This window comes from Pituophis catenifer, unplaced genomic scaffold (assembly GCF_029215685.1).
Source record: "Pituophis catenifer annectens isolate HBS135680 unplaced genomic scaffold, rPitCat1.0.hap2 SCAF_2, whole genome shotgun sequence".
NCBI classification, from domain to species: domain Eukaryota; kingdom Metazoa; phylum Chordata; class Lepidosauria; order Squamata; family Colubridae; genus Pituophis; species Pituophis catenifer.
In genome coordinates, this window is record NW_027256882.1 from 30,762,790 (window position 1) to 30,784,554 (window position 21,765).

General features: G+C 41.6%; 1 protein-coding gene across 2 annotated transcripts; it reads right to left on the bottom strand.

Annotated features, from left to right (window-relative positions):
- Positions 1 to 2,795: 2,795 nt before the first annotated feature.
- On the bottom strand, positions 2,796 to 21,758 carry LOC139312034 (zinc finger protein 268-like). 2 transcript variants are annotated; one of them, XM_070936557.1, is made up of 3 exons: positions 21,692 to 21,758; positions 16,952 to 19,284; positions 2,796 to 4,148 (listed from the first exon to the last, which is right to left on the bottom strand). In XM_070936557.1, exons 2-3 carry the CDS (start codon positions 18,840 to 18,842, stop codon positions 2,950 to 2,952), a joined length of 3,090 nt encoding a protein of 1,029 aa, XP_070792658.1. In that variant the 5' UTR covers positions 18,843 to 19,284; positions 21,692 to 21,758; the 3' UTR covers positions 2,796 to 2,949. The 2 variants fall into 2 exon arrangements, with proteins under 2 accessions (XP_070792658.1, XP_070792656.1); XM_070936555.1 differs by lacking the exons at positions 2,796 to 4,148; positions 21,692 to 21,758 and adding an exon at positions 21,376 to 21,462 and having other exon boundaries at positions 16,905 to 19,284.
- Positions 21,759 to 21,765: the final 7 nt, after the last annotated feature.

A 21,765-nucleotide genomic window follows, 5' to 3' on the forward strand; every position in this document is an offset into this window, starting at 1 on the left:
CATACTTGCCACCATTGCAGCATCCCCATGGTCACGCAATCAAAATAGGGACGCTTGGCAATTTTATTTTATTTTTTTGCTTTAATTTACATGCCGCCCTTCTCCGGAGACTCAGGGCGGCTTACAATGCGTTAAGCAATAGCCTTCATTCTTTTGTATATTTTATACAAAGTCAGCTTATTGCCCCCACAATCTGGGTCCTCATTTCACCTACCTTTGAAAGGATGGAAGGCTGAGTCAACCTTGAGCCTGGTGAGATTTGAACTTGCAGTAATTGCAAGCAGCAGATGTTAATAACAGTGCTTTAGTCCACTGTATTACAGGCTCTTCTTGACTCATATTTGTGAGTTGCAGGGTCCTGGGGTCATGTGATCCCCTTTTGTGACGAGCTGGTGCACAACCTGGGGCTCTGCCTGGACTCACAGCTCCTGCTTGAGATCATGGCTGTGGGAGATGTTTTGCACAGACTCGTCTATTGCACCAATTATTCCCTTTCCTGGACTGGGAGGCCTTGCAGTGGGTCACTCCTCCTTTGGTCACCTCCTGTTTGGATTACTACCCTCTCCCCCAACTTCAACTGTTCCAGAACGCAGAAGTGCACACAGTAAGTGGAGTCCCTAGATTGCCTGTGCAACATCTTTGTTGTGCAAGCTGCACTGGATCCGTTTTTTTTAAGGTGCAACTGAAAATGCTGGCCATCACATTTAACGGTATTTGTTTATTATAGAAATAGCAACAGCACTTCGAATTATATACCATTCCACAGTGTTTTATAGCACTAAAGCAGTTTACAGTGTCACCATATTTTCCAACCATCTTGGACCTCATTTTACTGATCTTGGAAGGAGTCTTCCTTGAGTTCCGTCAGGATTGACTTCCAAGCTGCAGGCAGAGTCAGCCAGCAATACCACAGCCTAAGCACTGAGCCAACAGACCACTTGTCATTATTCTCGCAGCTTTAGTTTTGCATCTATCTGTTCTTCCAGGTCAGATAAGGTGGGCAAGCTCCTAGCCACTTACCTTAAATACTGCCATCTGATAAGGAGCTAGGAAGAGAGTCTTGTCCATTGCAGACCTTGGCCCACAAGACAATCTTCCCCCTGAAGTTTGGCAGGCCTATATCCTCCTAGTCTTCCGTAAAGCAAAGAACTAGCTTTTCCTCAGAGCATTGGGATAAGAAAAATCAGCTGCAGATCAGAAGCTTGATTTTGTACCTGGTTAATGGTTTAAATGCATTTGGTTTTAATACAGTTTTTAAGTTAATTACTGATGTGAAGCAGGCCACAATTTGTTATAACATGGATGGCTATATAAATATTTTAAATAAATCAGAGGAAAAAGAGATGAATCCTAATATGGCCCCGCTTAAGCTGCCCATGTGCAAGATGCTTGAGGCACTGATGTTCTATCCATTTCTTTTAATTATCAAATTTATATGCTGCTTGTTAGGATATGGTTTGAGCCTAAGAAGTTGTCCAGGCAATATATGTGTTCTGTGACTTTAATATGAATATGTATTGTGTGACTTTAAAGTTTTACTGCTGATTCATTGTAATGCTGAGTCATGCTGAAATTAGATAATCACTAGTTGTAAACGTTTTTAACAAAGGTACTGTAACTATTCAGTTGATGATATGCTACCATAGTGTGTGGAGTTGCTACCATTGTGCTATCATCGTTGGATGGATCTGCTACCATCGTGGTTTGTGAACCAGAGTGAACTTGTTATTCTAACCAACTACTGTTTGTGTGGTAAGAAGAGTTTTTGTATCACTGGACTGATTTAACTGGCAAAGACTTGGATTGATTTAAAAGACTACAAGATTGTTTTTTCACTATAAAGTAAACTTTTGATAAACCAGTTTGCACATCTCTTATTCATTGCTCTCAGCAACGTTTCTCTGTGCTCTACACTCTGCTGGTTGGTAACACAACAACAATATCCTTAACACCGCTATTCCTGTGGTTAACTTCTCCAGTTTCACTCTTGAAAAGTACTTTTGGGACATCTTTGCAAAGAGAAAGATTACAAGTTTTGAGCAAGAATGGCATCAGGCAGCAACATAATTAGTAAGGCCAGGAAGCCTGATTAATTTCCAATTTGAATAAAAGCAAGAATCATCTTTTTGGAATTCCCAGACCATCAAATTGCCATCAACCTTGATAGACATGCCCTGTACTTGCAGGGCAAGTACATGTTAACTGTGGGGACTTTGCAATTTTGCAATATATGGCATTTATTGGTTTTTGTATTAAGGTTTTATTACTGTAAACCGTGCAGAGTCACCATTAGTTGGGCAGCCATATACATTTTCATGCAAAGTAAAAATACAGAACAGAATAAAAATTGGAAGGGACCTTGGAGGTCTTTTAGTCCAACCCCCTATTCAGGCAAGAGACACTAAACTATTGTGGTATATGCATACACACATACATGTTTATATCCCCCTGTATTATACGTAGAAATAACTCAAGGCAACAAACATACCAATTAGAGCTCCAAACTCACTTTCTCTGGCCCAGCAATGGTAGTTCCCCTTGACTCCATGAAAAGGACCTACTGCAATGGGCCAAAGAAGCTCAAGTGAGATTAGAGAAAAGAAAGAAAAAGAAAGCCGAAATCAAATTAGAAGCTTGCAGGCTAAAACATATGAAAAACAGTTACATGAAGTGAGCACGGCTAGTCTAGTGAAGACAAGAACCAGATGTCACATTATAGCAGTCTTCCAATATTTGAGAGGCTGTCACAAAGTGGAAGGGGGGCAAACTATTTTGCAAAGCACCGGAAGGCCAGAGACGAAACAATGGCATTGATCAAAGAGAGATTCAAACTACAAATAAGGAGAAATTTTAAGAGTCAGAACAATCAACCAATGGAACAGCTTGCCTTAAAAAGTTATGAGTGTGAACTTTGTGTGCAACCTGTCTGCAATCTAGCAGTTTGAATGATTACTCCCCTATGTGTAACCTTACATGATTTATAAGGCTAGACCTAGTACTGAAATCTTTCCCACAATCCGGACATTCATAGGGTTTCTCTCCTGTGTGAGTCCTCTGGTGTTCCACTAGATGGGAATTCTGCCTGAAACCTTTTCCACAATCTGAACACTGATGTGGTTTTTCTCCTGTGTGAGTCCTCTGGTGGATCACCAAATTGGAATTCTTACTGAAAGTTTTCCCACAATACAGACACTCATATGGTTTCTCTCCCGTGTGAGTCTTCTGGTGCTTCCCTAGTTCAGACTTGCAACTGAAACCTTTCCCACATTCTGAACACTCATATGGTTTTTCTCCTGTGTGAATCCTCTTGTGTATCACCAGGCAGGAATTCTGACTGAAACTTTTCCCACAATCACTACATTTATATGGTTTCTCTCCCGTGTGTGTCCTGTGGTGTTCCACTAGGTTGGCATTCCAACTGAAACTTTTCCCACAATCCAGGCACTCATACGGTTTTTCTCCAGTGTGAGTCCTCTGGTGTTTCACCAGGTGGGAATTCTGACTGAAACTTTTCCCGCAATCCAGACACTGATATGGTTTTTCTCCAGTGTGAGTTCTGTGGTGTATCATCAGGTTGGAATTCTGACTGAAACTTTTCCCACAATCCGGACATTGAAATGGTTTTACTCCTGTGTGAGTTCTCTGGTGTATCACCAGGCAGGAATTCAGACTGAAACTTTTTCCACACTCACTACATTTATACGGTTTCTCTCCTGTGTGTGTCCTGTGGTGTTCCACCAGCTGGGAATTCTGCCTGAAACTTTTCCCACAATCCAGGCACTCATACGGTTTTTCTCCTGTGTGAGTCCTCTGGTGTTTCACTAGGTAGGAACTCTGACTGAAACGTTTTCCACAATCCAGGCACTGATATGGTTTTTCTCCTGTGTGAGTTCTCTGGTGTATAACCAGGTTGGAATTTAGACTGAAACTTTTCCCACAAACAGGACATTTATATGGTTTCTCTCCTGTGTGTGTTGTTTGGTGTTCCAGCAGGTGGGAATTTTGACTGAAACTTTTCCCACAAACAGGACATTCAAAGAGTTTCTCTCCAGTGTGAGTTCTCTGGTGTCTCACCAGATTGGAATGAATGCTAAATCTTTTGCCACATTGGGAGCACTGGTAGAGCTTCTCTCCAGTATGGGTTCTTCCATGAATCACGAGGAAGCTTTTCCGAGAAAAGCTTTTGCCGCATTCCAAACATTTGTATGGCTTTTCACTGGGTGGATCCTGTTGTGCAGAATCAGATGTGATCTGCAATCTCTGTTTTTCCCACATTACGCAGTCTGCGGGGTTTTTCCAATACTGATATGCTTGGATTCTTGAGGTGGAGAAAAATATTTCTGACCTCTTGCCTGCTGGTTGTTTGGTTCAAGCCACTCTTTCCTTCCTTAAAGGCTTTCATTAATGGCTGCCAATTTTGGCTATACATGGAACCTTTTTCTTTCTACTGAGTTCACGTTGTTCCTCACTTTTTCTTTATTTAAATGTTATCCTCCTTGATGTTTCATTTAATGTTTTTTTTTCAGTTCCATGTGCTCTATTTTTTCGAGCTCAAAACTTCGTTCTTGTTATTCTTTTCCTCGTCTCTCATCTGCTGAGGAAGATTTCCAGGGGAATTGGAAAATATTTTGAATGATGGCTTTTTCTGCACTTTAATGCTGCTTCTCATTCTCTGTTGTCCAGAGTGCTCTTGGCATTCTCACTCTCTGTAAGATTAATATAAATGGGTTAGTTTCATTATTGTTTAAAAATGGCTGCAGGACAGGGTGGATAAAAATCAATGATTTTTAAAAAAATCAAAAAAATCAGATTTTTTGATTTAAATCGGATTTTTTTAAATAAAATGCTTTTTGAGGAAAATATATTACCATTCAAAGGTTATTCCATCATGAAATAAAGATTAGTTTTTTAATTATGTAGAATAAGGCTGTATATGTTTAATTTTTTTGGTAAATAAATTCCATTAATCCATTCACAATGTCATGCTCTTCCAGAGGTTTTTGTAAGATTATTGGGCAGTTTCTCTGCCTACAAGATATTATCACAGATGCTTGGTTTACTTTTGCAGTTCTCAAAACTGAATTTGACTCAGCAGAGATCACATGTCTCTTCTTCACAGCAAAAATGTTATAATATGAACAGAGTTGAGAAAAAGACCTTAATCCTATTGTTCTACAAATCTATGAATACAGAATCAACCCCTTCAGTGCTAAGTTTCAAGAAGTTCAGTGAATAGAATAGAAACAATATTTTTCTGATTGTTTGGAGTGGAATAGATCTGCACAAGAAGAAAGTGAAACTAAGTGTGAGGAGGAAGGGGCAAGCAGACAAGCAGTACAAAACGAAAGTGAAACTTTCTGAGCACAATACTGCACAGCCACAGACAGACAAGTCTTTGGATCTTTTTGTTTGTATGACCTGAGGTTTATCACATTCTTTCCTTGGAGGAAAAAACCTATAATGGCAGCAGGCCGTAAAAGAGACCCAGTTTGGCAATATTTTAATGAAGTTCCTTTACCTATCGGTAAGGCAGGCATGCATGCAAACTGCAAACACTTCAACAAAGAAATGCAAGGCCTGGTGGCCCGAATGAGGCAACATCATGAGAAGTGCTGTGATGAAGATGACCAAAGAAACACATTTGAACAGGCAGGATCTTCAGGTTGGTAAACATTTTTATTGAATCATATTTCTAAAGACTGCCTTGAACTGTCATGTTTGAGCAAAATTATATTTCTTGTTATTACTGCATGTTACTGTCATTTGGTACAGTTATGAAGAAAAGCAAATATTCCTTTTGGGGCAGTGCTGTGTGCAATAAACAGAAGTTGTATAAACAATAAAATAACAGCATTGACTTTCTTGTTTAGGGGAATTCATGGATTCTGGAAACTATCCACCTTCAAGATCACCATCCTCCTGTTCTACAGTTTCAGAGTTATCCATCCAGGATAGTCCTGGTTACTTACGGGACCGCCTACTACCATCATCAGCCTCCCACCGACCAGTACACTCCCACAGAGAGGGGCTCCTCCAGGTGCCGTCGGCCAAACAATGTCGGCTGTCGGCCCCTAGGGGGAGAGCCTTCTCTGTGGGGGCACCGACAATCTGGAATGAGCTCCCCCCAGAGATACGGAGGATTCCGGATCTGCGCACCTTCCGCCGCGAGTTGAAGACGCTTTTATTTCATCAAGCTGGCCTCGCCTAAATCTTCTCCCTTTTAAGTGTAAATTCTAAATTTTAATGGATTTTAAAATATGGGTATTTTTAAATTATGGGTATTAATTCAGCCAAATTTATTTAATCCATTTTATTCGATTTTAAATTTTGTATATTTATGTGTTTTATTTCATGGCTGTGCACCGCCCTGAGTCCTTCGGGAGTAGGGCGGTATAGAAATTCAATAATAAAAAAATAAAAAAAAAATAAAATAGTGCTTCATTAGCATCATCATCATCAGACACCCACAGCCACATATCACTATCACCTAAAAGAAAGAAAAAACCCTTCCTTCCTGGAACCACCATAGATAAGTTTGTGATAAAAACTAGCAGATTAGAATAAGAGTTAATTGATGAAAAAATTGCCCAGTTTGTTTATGCAACGAACTCTTCTTTCCATTTGACTGAGAACCCACATTTCATTAATATGGTTCAGTCATTGAGACTAGGATACAGTCCACCCAGCAGAGCAGATGTTGCAGGGAAACTGCTGGATAAAGTATATGTCAGAGAAATGGAGCAATGTGCAACAGCTCTGGAGGGTAGAATTGTTAACCTAAGTATTGACGGGTGGAGTAATGTCCACAATGATCCTATTGTATGTGCTTGTATAACAGCAGAAGAAGGGAAAGTCTTCCTTGCACAAACAATTGATATGTCAGGAAATGCACACACAGCAGAATACCTACAAGAAGTGGCAGTAAAAGCTATAATAACATGTGAACAAAAATTCAAATGTCTAGTACGCAGTTTGGTCACAGACAATGCTGCAAATGTATCCAAGATGAGAAGAAATTTAGAAGAGCAGGAAGGGAATACAAAGCTAATAATATATGGTTGCTGTGCTCATTTGCTGCACCTCTTAGCCAAAGACTTAAGTGTTCCAGAAATAAAGACTAATGTTGTTGAAATTGCTAAATACTTCCGTAACAATCATTTTGCTGCAGCAGCTCTGAAAAGGATGGGTGGAACCAAGCTAACGCTCCCACAAGATGTTAGATGGAACTCTATGGTGGACTGTTTTGAGCAGTATATCAAGAACTGGCCTATTCTGATGACAGTTTGTGAAGAAAATCGAGATAAAATAGATGTCACGGCCAAAATCCTCAACATTGGTCTTAAGAGAAATGTTGAACATATGCTGAGCATCCTGAAACCCATCTCTGAAGCTTTAAACAAAATACAGAAAAATAGCTGTTTTATTGCTGATGCTGTTGAAATTTGGAAGGAACTGAGTGAACACTTAAAAACACATGGACAGAATTAAATTACAAGCATTAAAAAAACGAATGGGACAAGTACTGTTTCCAGCTCATTTTTTGGCAAATATTGTCAATATCCAGTATCAGGGTCAAAACTTAAGTGCTGAGGAAGAGGAGTTACCTATGACATGGGTATCCAGCAATCATCCATCTGTAATGCCAACTATAATAAACTTCAAAGCTAAGGGGGAACCATTCAAGAAATATATGTTTGCTGAAGATATTTTAAAGAAAGTCACACCAGTGAACTGGTAGAAGTCACTTAAGCACTTGGATTTAGAGACTGTTCAAGTAATGATTTCATTTTTAACAGCAGTAGCTTCTTCTGCAGGCGTTGAAAGAATGTTCTCTTCCTTTGGACTCATTCATTCTAAATTGAGAAATCATTTGGGACCCGACAAAGCAGGAAAGCTTGTTTTTATTTTCCAGATTATGAACAAAGAAGAAGATGAAGATGACGAGTGAGCTACAGAGGACAGTATTTAAGCTTTTCATGTGTAGGCTGGGCTGACAGTCTAAGTTTCTTAAAATGTATATATTTTGTTTAGCCAAATTAGTTAACAAACATGGATGTTTGTTTAAGCAAATAACATATGCTGTAATGTTATTGTTTCAGTTGAATAAATCTATTTAAATTGTTATTATTAAGGTAATGATTATTTTTCTCCTTCCTAAGTACAACAGAAAAGTTGTCCAAATATGAATGATTAACCTATTATACTGGGGATAAAAAAACTAATATGAAAGTTGTTATTCTAAAAATCTTCATCTACTTGCATATTAAAGTTATACGAGCAAGAATTAGTCTTTATGTAGAAAACTATGATTCAAATCAAGCCTTATTGACTAGTGATTTAAATCGTGATTTAAATCGTGATTTAAATCAAACTGATTTAAATCACAATTTAAATTACAAAATTACAAATCCACCCTGCTGCAGGACATGTGAAAGCAGCAAAAAATAATAATAATTCCCATCTCATATATCAGCATGAAAAAACTAAAATTCTATTTTAACCTCTAATATTAATTATGATTTGGCATACAGAAGCCGGACAGGATCCAAGTTCAAATATCGACACCATTATAAAATTCTACTTTTCAATCAATCAGTCAATCAAAATAGTGTTTAAAGGGACCTTAGAAGTCTTCTAGTCCAGCTCCCTTCTCAAGCAGGTGTATGGTATATTACACTTAAATTTTGGGATTGGGTAAATACACTCATGTATGCAGGCATATGAGCACAGAAATACACACCTATGTATGTATAAAATCTCTGGAAAATGTCCCAAAGTGCCTTCACTCTAATTGTTTGATCTTAGTTTAGAAAGGGGAGGGGACACTAATAGATGAAATTAGTGTCTCCTAATTTCTATTCAAGATCTACAGCCTCCGTTTGGCACATGAAGCTCCTCGCTTGCCAGGAAAACCACATGCCAATAAAATCAGAAGAAATCAACGTGAAAGCTGGTGTTTAAGAAATATGATATATATGTTTTTCCTCTAGCCAGGTTTTCCCTACGTAACCAAGGTTTTTCTGCAGCCCCAGCTCAGTAGAATCACATCCACTAGATTCTGGGCTTTTTTCTTTTCTAGCAGCCAGCAAGCTCTTCCTGCTAGGTGGGAGGAAAATATATATATATATATATATATATATATATATATTTTTGATTTATATGCCGCCCTTCTCCGGAGACTCAGGGCGGCTTACAATGCGTTAAGCAATAGCCTTCATCCTTTTGTATATTTATACAAAGTCAGCTTATTGCCCCCACAAACTGGGTCCTCAATTTACCTACTTTAGAAAGGATGGAAGGCTGAGTCAACCTTGAGCCTGGTGAGATTCGAACTTACAGTAATTGCAGACAGCTGGTGTTAATCACAATGCTATCAGTCTGCTGAGCCACCAGGCCCATATATTATTTATAATATTATTTTTAAATCTCCCATTGGTAAAATCACAGGCAGCAGTTTTAAATCGTGCAGCCACAGAGGAATCAAATTTGGGAAAGGAAAGAATATGCAGCAGCAGCCAACAGGATTCACCCTCGTTGCTTCCTCTGCTTCATACCCCGTGGAGGAACCCAAAGGGCCCGAGTTGCTCCTGGCTTCTCCTCCGACCTTCCCTCCACTCACCTCCCAGGAGCCGCTTCCACCCTCCAAGCAGCACAAGAGGCTCCGCCGACACCAACTTGCTCCTGTGGGTCAGCCGGAAGTTCCTCTGCCCTTCGCCTCCTCGTCTCTCTCTACATCCGCTCTAGCAATCTAGTACTCTAATGTTTCTACCCATTCAATTTCGGCCTCTCCCCCTTCCCTAGAAGAAATCAGTGACCGTGGTACCAAGTGTTTTCTCTGTACCGCGCCATCTAGCAACACCAGGCGGAAAAACATGCTAGTTCTACTTAATGCGCTTGAAGATGTTCTCATTGATTCCGTGCTTCTTTAAATGCCATCAAGTCCTATTTGACTCCCACCGAGCTCATTTCCCTGAGGCTCCAATCCCAAACCTTTTCTTCCAGGTCCCCCAAGAGGGCATCCATTGTCCCTGGAGCTGAACCCGAAGCTTCTTTTGCAAGAAGCGGCAACTAAAGCAAAGCAAAGCGTCCTTTTGGGTCATGCAAAATGGGAAAAGAGAAAGTGCACCTCCCTTGGTTCCAGCCACTTTTTCCTCTGGAGGGGGTGTTGGTGGGGAGTGTGCAGGATAACTCTTGAAAACTTGTCTCTTCTGAGATTTTATTTTCTCTTACTTCCCAATTTAGTTATGAAGCCCGCTATTTCTTATTGGTGCCCCATCCTTGCTTAGCAATGGATATTCCGAAGCCGATTGGTGTTGCAACCTGAGAACCACCTATATTCCTTTTCCAAGCTCAAGAGAGGGCTGAAAGAGCCATTCCCCTCCCTTCCGAAGAGTTAGCATCCTGGCTGGCTTTATGCCTTCAACAGTAATTTCTTATGCATAAGAAAATCATGAGATTTTACTGGCAGGGCAGTTCAAAGCATTGCTGCAGATTAAGATCTCTTCTAAATGCAGCTGAAGAGGGCAATGAAAGGTTGGCAGCCTGGGTCTTCAACTCACCCTCTGCTTCCAGCTCTGACTTTGCCACCTGGAGAAAAGGCTGCGCAGGAGAAAATACACTGGGCCCTTCTCAGTCTGAGTTCAGGCCAGGGCACATCACCAAAATGGAATTGGTTACAATTCTCATGGACTGTTGGAGGGTTTGAGATAGAAGGGATACAGACATTATATCTCTCCCAGACCTCCCATCAGGTTTCAATAACAATGACCATATCCTCCTGGAGAGGTTTTGGAGACAGGAAATGGGAGGAGCTTTATTACGGCCATTCTACTTCTATCTCTATGCCTGGTTCCAGTCTGTGTGGGTAGAAGGGCCAAATCTTCACCCCTGCAATTTACGGTGCCTCAGGGCTCAAGCCTTTTGCTGTTTGCTTGTTAACATCTACCTGAAACCCAGTAGTAGGATTCAATTTCAGTAGCTACCGGTTTGCTCGTGGGTGCGCACGTGCAATGTACAGAGACCTCTGGGTGAGTGGGCAGCCTCCCACTGCCACTATCAGTTCGCCCAATCTGGGGCAAACTGGTAGCAACCCACCACTGATGAAACTGCTAGGAGAAGCCTTACAATGATACTCAATTATGTACAGGTAGTTTTGGAATTAATATCCTTCTGGGTTCAGTTCCAAGTGGGGAAAAAGACACTGGATTCATGGTAGTTGCTTGGAAAGGTTTATTGATGACTAGGATCACATGGTTTGAGGTCTTGGAGAAAAAGGCACATGGAGTGGAGATAGATTTATACTCTCTTGGGCCCTGCCTTAAAGTTTCCTGTTCCTGCACAAGAAATGTATCCCATTGGCTGTCAGATCCTGGGGGCAGGGGTCTTAAGTTAACTTTGTAGACTGTCTATGTCCCAGGCTTGGTTGAGCCTCGCTCGGTGATGTAATCTTCCCAAGTGCCATGTGGTGAGATGGGTAGAGGGCTAATCCTATTATGTCCATGTCTTAATCCCATCACCCAGGAGCTGAAGATCTTTTGTGTTGTAGATGTCTTTTGTCTTTCTAGGGCTATTAACAAACGTAGGGGCCGCTTTCCAAGAGCATGTTTTTCCTTTTCTCATCCAGGAAGGTATAATATTCTGCCTTTTTAATATTTCCTAGTATATTTCATTTTTCTAGAAGAGGGATGGGTGCTAACTTCCTACAATCCACCCCTTTGCCAAAATATGTGGGTGGGACACAGGTTTTTGGCAAAAGATTAAAAATTGATCAGATCAGGGAGACTTGATGGGTGCTTTTAATTGTTCTAATGCAAAGGAGAAGGCATTGATAGAAGCAACAGAAAAGGATTCCTTCAGTGGCTCCCAAAAGCTTTCAACCATGAAGGTCTAGCAGCCAGGAGAAAAGTTCTGGTAAGAAAGGTACATTATCCAATTTTCTATGCCAATTAATTTCAGATGTCAAATATCACTTTCTGTTGAGCTTCCGGATAGGTTTCAAGGAAGCACATGTCCCAAAATTCTTCACAGCCATGGTTTTCCTTTAAATTACAGGCTGCCCATTTCCAAGGGATGGTTACTAAACCTGCCTTAACTTTAGTGCATCCAGGATTGGCGAGTCCAAATTGAGGTTAACCAGTGTGCAATCCAGGCTATTTAGTATTTTTAGAATTACACACAATGAGCCCTGGGACTCCTACTCATGAGACCACCAGTGCAACGTATCCTGCTTTACTGGGCAGCATCATTTGTGAGTCACAGTCAGGGCTTTTGAGCTTTGGTTTTGGAGCTCTCTTTTCTTCTATCTCTTCAAGTGAGGGAATTGCCTGAGGGGACTTGTCCCTCCTCCATGGAAACAGCAGGGAGTGATTGCTTGGGCTTTAGTGCCACAGAGCAAAAATCAACCTAGGAGCAGCTTTGTGTGAAGGTAAGTGAAAGGGATAGCTTCAGTCTAATTCTGAATGGTGTGTCTCTGTGTATATGCGGCTACTTCTAAAATACAGGCTATACAGACATTTTGGACAAATTTCCCTCCCACCAGACAGAAATCTAAGGCGTTCAGAACTTGCTGTGCCAATCACTCTCAAATACAATCCTTACATTAAAATGTACATTTAAACTGATTACAATACAAATGAGATAAGAAAGCAAACCTTACAATGAATTTCCACCCTTCCCCATAATCTTTCCAGCTGTCTTCTGGGGATAGAAAAGAGTCTTTTGGTCTTTACTGGTCCATCTCGGGGTGCTTTCTTTCTTTTCTTTTTTTTTTTTAATTTGATTTATATGCCGCCCTTCTCGGAGACTCAGGGCAGCTTACAATGTGCTAAGAAATAGTCTTCATCCTTTTGTATATTTATACAAAGTCATCTTATTGCCCCCACAACTGGGTCCTCAATTTACCTACCTTAGAAAGGATGGAAGGCTGAGTCAACCTTGAGCCTGGCGAGATTCGAACCTGCAGTAATTGCAGGCAGCTGGTCTTAATAACAGGGTGCTTTAGACCATTGTACTATCAAGGCTCTTTCATGTCTGCTGGGTGGCATGCTTGGTGGTAAGACTGGTCAATCAGGCCTGGGAAGGCCTGCTCCACTCTGGTTGCTGTGATGACTTTCTAGTGGAGGGCTGCATCCCAACCCAATCCCTGGCTCAAATGGATGGGAGGTCTCCTCTGGAGGAAACATCTGGATCCATGTGCTCTGCTTCAACAGGTTATAGAATCATCTGTGCAGGGCTGAAAGACATGAGAACAGGGTCCCCTCCCCCCTTTTCAGGGTGAGGAAAGGCATTGTAGTGGAATAAGAAATGGAGAGATAGAGTGGGGGTGGGTAGATAACTTGCAGGTAGTTTGAAAAGAAACAACAACACATGTATTGCAGTTACTAAACAGATAATGCAGTTTCAACAAAACGGAGACACAAAAGATGAGAAGGAAAAAACTGGATTCACATGTGCTCTGCAACCAAAGATGGAGAAGCTCTATACAGTCAGTAAAAACAAGACCAGGAGCTGACTGTGGCTCAGATCATGAGCTTCTCGTTGCAAAATTTAGGCTTAAATTGAAGAAAGTAGGGAAAAGCACTAGGCCACTCAGGTATGAACTAAATCATATCCCTGAGGAATATACAGTAGAGGTGACAAATAGATTTAAGGAATTAGATCTGATAGACAGAGTGCCTAAAGAACTATGGACAGAGGTTTGCAACATTGTACAAGAGGTAGTGTCAGCGTCTCAGAACTGACATAGAAAAGGGAGGAGAAGCCTGAACTTTTGCCTGCTAAATCCCTTTGAAGATTCGGTCTCCTCGGAGATGGGGAGGGGAGAGTCATTCCTGTGACCTGACAAAGAAGGAATCAGGAAAGTGACTTGGAAGATAGCCAATGAGAAGCAGAGAATTGGGGATCGGAAAGGGAGGGATTGGGGGGCAAAGGTCAGTACTGACTGTGAAAAGAGTCAGGATCAGATTGCTGTGCTCAAATAAAGAGAAAATTTCCTTAAAGATCGGCAGTTTGGAAGTTCATTTATTTTGAGATAGCATCGAAACCTGACAGGTAGCAATTAAAACCATCCCAAAGGAAAAAAAAACACAAGAAAGCCAAATGACTTTCTGAGGAAGCTTTGCAAATAGTTGAGGAAAGAAGGGAAGCAAAAGGCAAGAGAGAAAGATACACCTAACTGAATGCAGAATTCCAGAGAATAGCTAGAAGAGATAAGAATGCCTTCTTAAATGAACAGTGCAAAGAAATAGAATAGGGAGGACCAGAGATCTCTTCAAGAAAATTGGAGATATGAAGTGAATGTTTCACGCAAAGATGGGCATGATAAAGGACCAAAATGGCAAGGACCTACCAGAGGCAGAAGAGATTAAGGAGAGGTGGCAAAATTGCAGAGAACTATACAAGAACAAGTTTAACATCCCTGATAACCACAATGGGGTGGTCACTGACCTCGAGCCAGACATCCTAGAATGTGAAGTCAAATGGGCCTTAGGAAATCTGAGCAACAACAAAGCTAGTGGAGGTGACAGTATTCCAGCTGAGCTATTCAAAATCTTAAAAGACCATGCAGTAAAAGTGCTACACTCAATTTGCCAGCAAATTTGGAAAACTCAACAGTGGCCACAGGATTGGAAAAGCTCAGTTTACATTCCAATTCCAAAGAAAGGCAATGCCAAAGAATGTTCAAACTATCGCACCCTTGCACTCATTTCACATGCTAGTAAAGTTATGCTTAAAATCCTACAACCTAGGCTCCAGCAATATGTGGATTGAGAACAACCAGAAGTACAGGCCAGATTTCAAAGAGGCAGAGGAACTAGAGATCAAATTGCCAATATACGCTGGATCATGGAGAAAGCTAGGGAGTTCCAGAAAAACATCTACTTCTGCTTCATTGACTATGCTAAAGCCTTTGATTGTGTGGATCACAACAAATTGTGACAAATTCTTAAAGAGATGGGAGTACCAGACCATCTTATTTGTCTCTTGAGAAACCTATATACTGGTCAAGAAGCAACAGTGAGAACTGAATACGGAACCACTGATAGGTTCAAAATTGGGAAAGGAGTCAAGCAAGGATGTATGTCGTCCTGCATATTTAACTTATATGCAGAGCACATCATGAGAAAGGCGGGACTAGATGAATCAAAAATTGGAATTAAGATTGCAGGGAAAAATATCAACCTCAGATATGCAGATGATACCACTCTAATGGCAGAAAGTGAAGAGGAACTAAAGAGCCTCTTGATGCAGGTGAAGGAGGAGTGCAAAAGTTGGCCTAAAATTCAACATTAAGAAAACTAAGATCATGGCATCCAGCCCTCTCAATTACTGGCAAATAGATGGGGAAGAAATGGAGGTAGTGACAGATTTTATTTTCCTAGGCACCAAGATCACTGCAGATGGGGACTGCAGCCAAGAAATTAAAAGATGGATGCTCCTGGGGAGGAAAGCAATGGCAAATCTAGACAGCATTCTAAAAAGCAGAGACATCACCCTGCCAACAAAAGTGAGTATAGTCAAGGCTATGGTTTTCCCAGTTGCAATGTATGGCTGTGAAAGTTGGACCATATGGAAGGCTGAGCGCCAAAGAATTGAGGCCTTTGAACTATGGTGCTGGAGAAGACTCCTGTGAGTCCCTCGGACTGCAAGGCGATCAAACCAGTCAGTCCTAGAGATCAACCCTGACTGCTCTTTAGAAGGCCAGATCCTGAAGATGAAACTCAAATACTTTGGCCACCTAATGAGAAGGAAGGTCTCACTGGAGAAGAGCCTGGGAAAGATTGAGGGCAAAAGAAGGGGATGACAGAATGAGGTGGCTGGATGGAGTCACTGAAACAGTAGGTGTGAGCTTAAATGGACTCCAGGGGATAGTGGAGGCCTGGAGGAACGTTGTCCATGGGGTTGCAATGGGAGAGACACAACTTCGCAAATAACAACAACACATACATACATATACTAGGCTCACTCTTAAAAATCTTTTAGCTCCGCTTTTAGACTCAAGCAAATAAATATTCTCCACTAGCTGGATGCCTGTGCTTCACTACGAAAATATGTGCTCGGGCTTGATAAACTGAAATTTAATGTAGAATGTGTAACTCTGTAGCATCAGAGTGTGTGAAAATAATGCAACTGGCAATTGGAACAGAGGGAGAGGATGAGTAGAATGTCCCAGCGCGCACCATCCATCGGTATTCATCTGGCTAGCATCCTGTCAGTGTGTAAGAGTTGAGGGGGGTTTGGAACCTCAAACAGTATTTGCTGTGTGAGCAAGGAGACAGGAAGGAGGCTGGGCATGGCTTAGCTCAACTGTTCTGTAGTAACACTGCTTGCTGTGTGAAAATAAAACTGAAAGTGAAACTTCTCTAATCTGCTTGAGTTTTGCATTTGGAAGAGATTTCTTTTGAGGTGGGGAAGAGGAGTAGAACTCCTTAGCATCAGAGTGTGTTAATAATAGAGGAAACACTAATACTCTGATGGTGATTTCGAAAAATCCTTTCTTAGTGACCACCTAGAAGCCAAGAGGAACATACATGGCAAATTTCAAGTTTGTAGGCTTTACAGTTCTGGAGATTTCGTGATTACGGCGTGCCTGGTTTTCGCCTTTAAATATATCTAGATATCTATCGCTTTTATATATATAGATATGTATATCCCACCTTAATTAGATGTAGAAATAACTCAAGGTGACAAATATACCTAATAGAGATCTAAGAGCCCTTTCTGTGGCTTAGCAGGGCAATTCCGCTCAAGGCTGTGAAAAGGAACAACCACACAACTCCAGAGAAAGGAAGCTCAGATCTCCTCCCTCATGTTTGATACTAAGACATGGTTGACTAAAAAGAATAAGGCAAGAAATTAGATAGTTAATGTCGAAACTGGCCTTCAAAAGAGAATAGAAATGAAATTCAAGATTCCTCTACACATATCAAATTTTGCTTCATATGAAATTTCTTGTGTGCGATAAGAGAGGAATTTTGTGTGAAACATTTCCCACAATCTGGACACTTGAATGGTTTCTCCCCTGTGTGTAACCTTACATGATTTATAAGGCTAGATCTGATACTGAAATCTTTCCCACAATCTGGACACTCAAATGGTTTTTCTCCTGTGTGAGTCCTCTGGTGTACTTCCAATTCGGAATTCCAATTGAAACCTTTCCCACAATCTGTACACTTATATGGTTTCTCTCCTGTGTGAGTCCTCTGGTGTATCACAAGCTTAGAATTCTGCTGAAAACTTTTCCCGCAATCTGGGCACTCATATGGTTTTTCTCCAGTGTGAGTCCTCTGATGTGTCACAAGCTTAGAATTCTGCTGGAAACTTTTCCCACAATCCAGACACTGAAACAGTTTTTCTCTAGTGTGAGTTCTCTGGTGTATCATCAGGTTGGAATTCTGACTGAAACTTTTTCCACAATCCGGACATTGAAATGGTTTTACTCCTGTGTGAGTTCTCTGGTGTCTCACAAGCTTAGAACTCTGGTTGAAACTTTTTCCACAATCACTACATTTATATGGTTTCTCTCCTGTGTGTGTCCTGTGGTGTACCACCAGATTAGAATTCCAACGGAAACTTTTCCCACAATCCGGACATTGAAATGGTTTTTCTCCTGTGTGATTTCTCTGGTGTATCACCAGGTGGGAATTTCGAATGAAACTTTTCCCACAAACAGGGCATTTATATGGTTTCTCTCCTGTGTGTGTTGTCTGGTGTTCCACCAGGTGGGAATTTTCACGGAAACTTTTTCCACAATCCGAACATTGAAATGGTTTTTCTCCTGTGTGAGTCCTCTGGTGTATCACCAGGTGGGAATTCCGAATGAAGCTTTTCCCACAAACAGGACATTTATGCGGTTTCTCTCCTGTATGTGTCCTGTAGTGTTCCACCAGCTGAGAATTCAAACGGAAACTTTTCCCGCAATCCAGGCACTCATATGGTTTTTCTCCGGTGTGAGTCCTCTGGTGTTTCACTAGGCAGGAACTCTGAATGAAACGTTTCCCACAATCCAGGCACTCGTATGGTTTTTCTCCTGTGTGAGTCCTCTGGTGTATCAGCAAGTTGGAATTCAGACTGAAACCTTTCCCACAAACAGGACATTTATATGGTTTCTCTCCTGTGTGTGTTGTCTGGTGTTCCACCAGGCGGGAGTTTTGACTGAAACTTTTCCCACAAACAGGACATTCAAAAAGTTTCTCTCCAGTGTGAGTCCTCTTGTGTTTCACTAGGTAGGAACTCTGACTGAAACATTTCCCACAATCCAGGCACTGATATGGTTTTTCTTCTGTGTGAGTTCTCTGGTGTATCACCAGGTGGGAATTCCGAATGAAACGTTTCCCACAAACAGGACATTTAAATGGTTTTTCTCCTGTGTGTGTTATCTGGTGTTCCACCAGGTGGGAATTGTCACGGAAACTTTTCCCACAATCTGGACACTGAAATGGTTTTTCTCCCGTGTGAGTTCTCTGGTGTATCACCAGGTGGGAATTCCGAATGAAACTTTTCCCACAAACAGAACATATATATGGTTTCTCTCCTGTGTGTATCCTGTGGTGTACCACCAGGTTGGAACTCCAACGGAAACTTTTCCCACAATCCAGGCACTCATATGGTTTTTCTCCGGTGTGAGTCCTCTTGTGTCTCACCAGATTTGAATGAATGCTAAATCTTTTGCCACATTGGAAGCACTGGTAGAGCTTCTCTCCAGTATGGGTTCTTCCATGAATCATGAGGAAGCTTTTCCGAGTAAATCTTTTGCCACACTCCAAACATTCGTATGGCTTTTCACTGGATGGATCCTGTTGTCCAGAATCAGATGCGATCTGCAATCTGTGTTTTTCCCACATTACGCAGTCTGCAAGGTTTTTCCAACACTGATATGCTTGGATTCCTTAGATGGCGAAAAATAATTCTGACCTCTTGCCTGTTGGTTGGTTGGTTCAAGCCACTCTTTCCTTCCTCAAAGGCTTTGACAAATGCCTGCCAATTTTGGCTCTACATTGAACCTTTTCCTTCTTACTGACTTCAAGTTGTTCCTCACTTTTTTATTTATTTAAATATAATTCTCCTTGATTTCTCATTTAATGTTTTTTTCATTTCCATGTCCTTTTTTTTTCCAGCTCAAAACTTTGTTCTTGTTATTCTTTCCTTTGTCTCTCGTCTGCTGTGGAAGAAGAGTTTTTAAACTTTCCAGAGAAATTCAAAAATATTTTGAATGGCTTATTCTGCACTTTAATGCTGCTTCTCATTCTCTGTTGTCCAGAGTGCTCTTCTTGGCATCCTCACTCTCTGTAAGATTAATATAAATGGGTTAGTTTCATTATTGTTTAAAAATGGCTGCAGCACATGTGAAAGCATAAAAAAAATCCCCATCCCATATATTAGCATGAAAAAGCAAACACTAAAATTCTATTTTAACTTCTAATATTAATTATGATTTGGCATACAGAAGCCTAACAAGAGCCAAGTTCAAATATCGACATCATCATAAAATTCTCTTTTTCAATTAATCAGAATAGTTGAAAGAGACCTTGGAAGTCTTCTAGTCCAGCTCCCTTCTCAAGCAGGTGTATAATAATAATAATAATAATAATAATAATAATAATAATAATAATAATAATAATAATAATAATAATAATAATAATTTTATTTCTATACCGCCCTTCTCCCGAAGGACTCAGGGCGGTGTACAGCCTATTTAAAAACACAGACAAAACAGCAATATAAAATTTAAAATAATTAAATAAATTGGCTCAGATTTAAAACCCCCAAAAATTTAAATACCCCAATTTAAAACTATTATGTTGATAGTCCGGCCTGGCGGAACAACAGGGTCTTCAGTGCGCAGCGAAACACCCGGAGGTCGGAGATCTTACGAATTTCCGGGGGCAGTTCGTTCCACAGGGCTGGGGCTCCCACAGAGAAGGCCCTCCCCCTGGGTGTCGCCAGCCGACATAACTTGGCCAATGGCACCCGGAGGAGACCCTCTCTGTGGGAGCGAACTGGTCGGTGGGAGGCTATTGGTGGCAGAAGACGGTCTCGGAGGTACCCGGGTCCTATGCCATGGAGCGCTTTAAAGGTGGTAACCAACACCTTGAATCGCACCCGGAAGACCACTGGGAGCCAGTGCAGCTCGCGCAGGAGGGGTGTCACATGGGCACAACGGGTTGCGCCCATAACCACCCGCGCGGCCGCATTCTGGACCAGTTGGAGCCTCCAAGTGCTCTTCAAGGGGAGCCCCATGTAGAGAGCATTACAATAGTCCAACCGGGAAGTAACAAGGGCATGAGTGACCGTGCGCAGGGCGTCCCGATCCAGAAAGGGCTGCAACTGGCGAATCAGGCGAACCTGATAAAAGACCCCCCTGGCCACAGCCGTCATATGCTCTTCTAAAGACAGCCGCGCGTCCAGGAGGACACCCAGATTGCGAGCCCTCTCCGTGGGGGGCAAAGATTCACCCCCAATAGTCAGCGATGGCACCTGCTGACTATATCGGGGCGCCGGAAGCCACAGCCACTCGGTCTTGGAGGGGTTGAGAATATGGTATATTACACTTAAATTTTTGGATTGGGTAAATACACTCATGTATGCAGTCATATGAGCACAGAAATACACACCTATGTATGTATAAAATCTCTGCAAAATGTCCCAAAGTGCCTTCGCTCTAATTGCTTGATTTTAGTTTAGAAAGTGGGGACACTAATAGATGAAATTAGTGTCTCTTAATTTCTATTCAAGATCTACAGCCTCCGTTTGGCACATGAAGCTCCTCGCTTGCCAGGAAAACAACATGCCAATAAAATCAGAAGAAATCAACGTGAAAGCTGGTGTTTAAGAAATATGATATATATATCTATCTATATCTATCTATCTATCTATCTATCTATCTATCTATCTATCTATCTATGTAGGTCTTTGGTTATTCGGGTTTTCTCCCGCATAAAATTGGAGGTCTTGGCGACATTTCGATGAAGTCTCATTCGTCATCTTCAGGCTAGTGTGGAGTCATGATGAATGAGACTTCGTCGAAACGTCCCCAAGACACCTCCAATTTTACGCGGGAGAAAACCCGAATAACCAAAGACCTACATACAAACACCCGCGAAAACCTCAGAAAACATATATATATTATAATATATATATATATATATATATACATATATATATTATATTATGTTTAAATCTCCCATTGGTAAAATCACAGGCAGCAGTTTTAAATCGTGCAGCCACAGAGGAATAAAATTTGGGAAAGGAAAGAATATGCAGCAGCAGCCAACAGGATTCACCCTCGTTGCTTCCTCTGCTTCATACCCCGTGGAGGAAAGAAAGCAAAGGGCCCGACTTTCTCCTGGCTTCTCCTCCGACCTTCCCTCCACTCACCTCCCAGGAGCCGCTTCCACCCGCCAAGCAGCACAAGAGGCTCCGCCGACATCCTCCTCCCATGGCTGAACCGGAAGAGGAAGTTCGTCTACCCTTCGCCTACTCTTCTCTAGCAATCTACTACACTATCGTTTCAACCCCTTCAATCTCAGCCTCTCCCCCTTCCCTAGAACAGCTCAGCCGCCGCTGTACCAAGTGTTGTTTCCCTGTAGCGCGCCATCTAGCGACATGAGGCGGAAGAACATGCTCGTTCTACCCAAAGGCGTTTGAAGATGTTCTTATGGATTCTGTGCTTCCTTAAGTGCCCTCCACTCACCTCTCAGGAGCCGCTTCGCCTGTCGAAACAGAACAAGAGGCTCCGCCGACGCTATCCTCCTCCCGTGGCTGAGC

What these genes read in the sequence shown, in the direction of transcription:
- LOC139312034 (XM_070936557.1), bottom strand. Translation starts at nt 18,842, where the DNA reads ATGTGGGAAAAACACAGATTGCAGATCGCATCTGATTCTGGACAACAG. An exon ending in TTCCTCTCTTATCGCACACA is followed by an intron (nt 4,149 to 16,951) that starts AGAAATTTCATA and finishes TCGTGATTCATG; the next exon opens with GAAGAACCCATACTGGAGAG.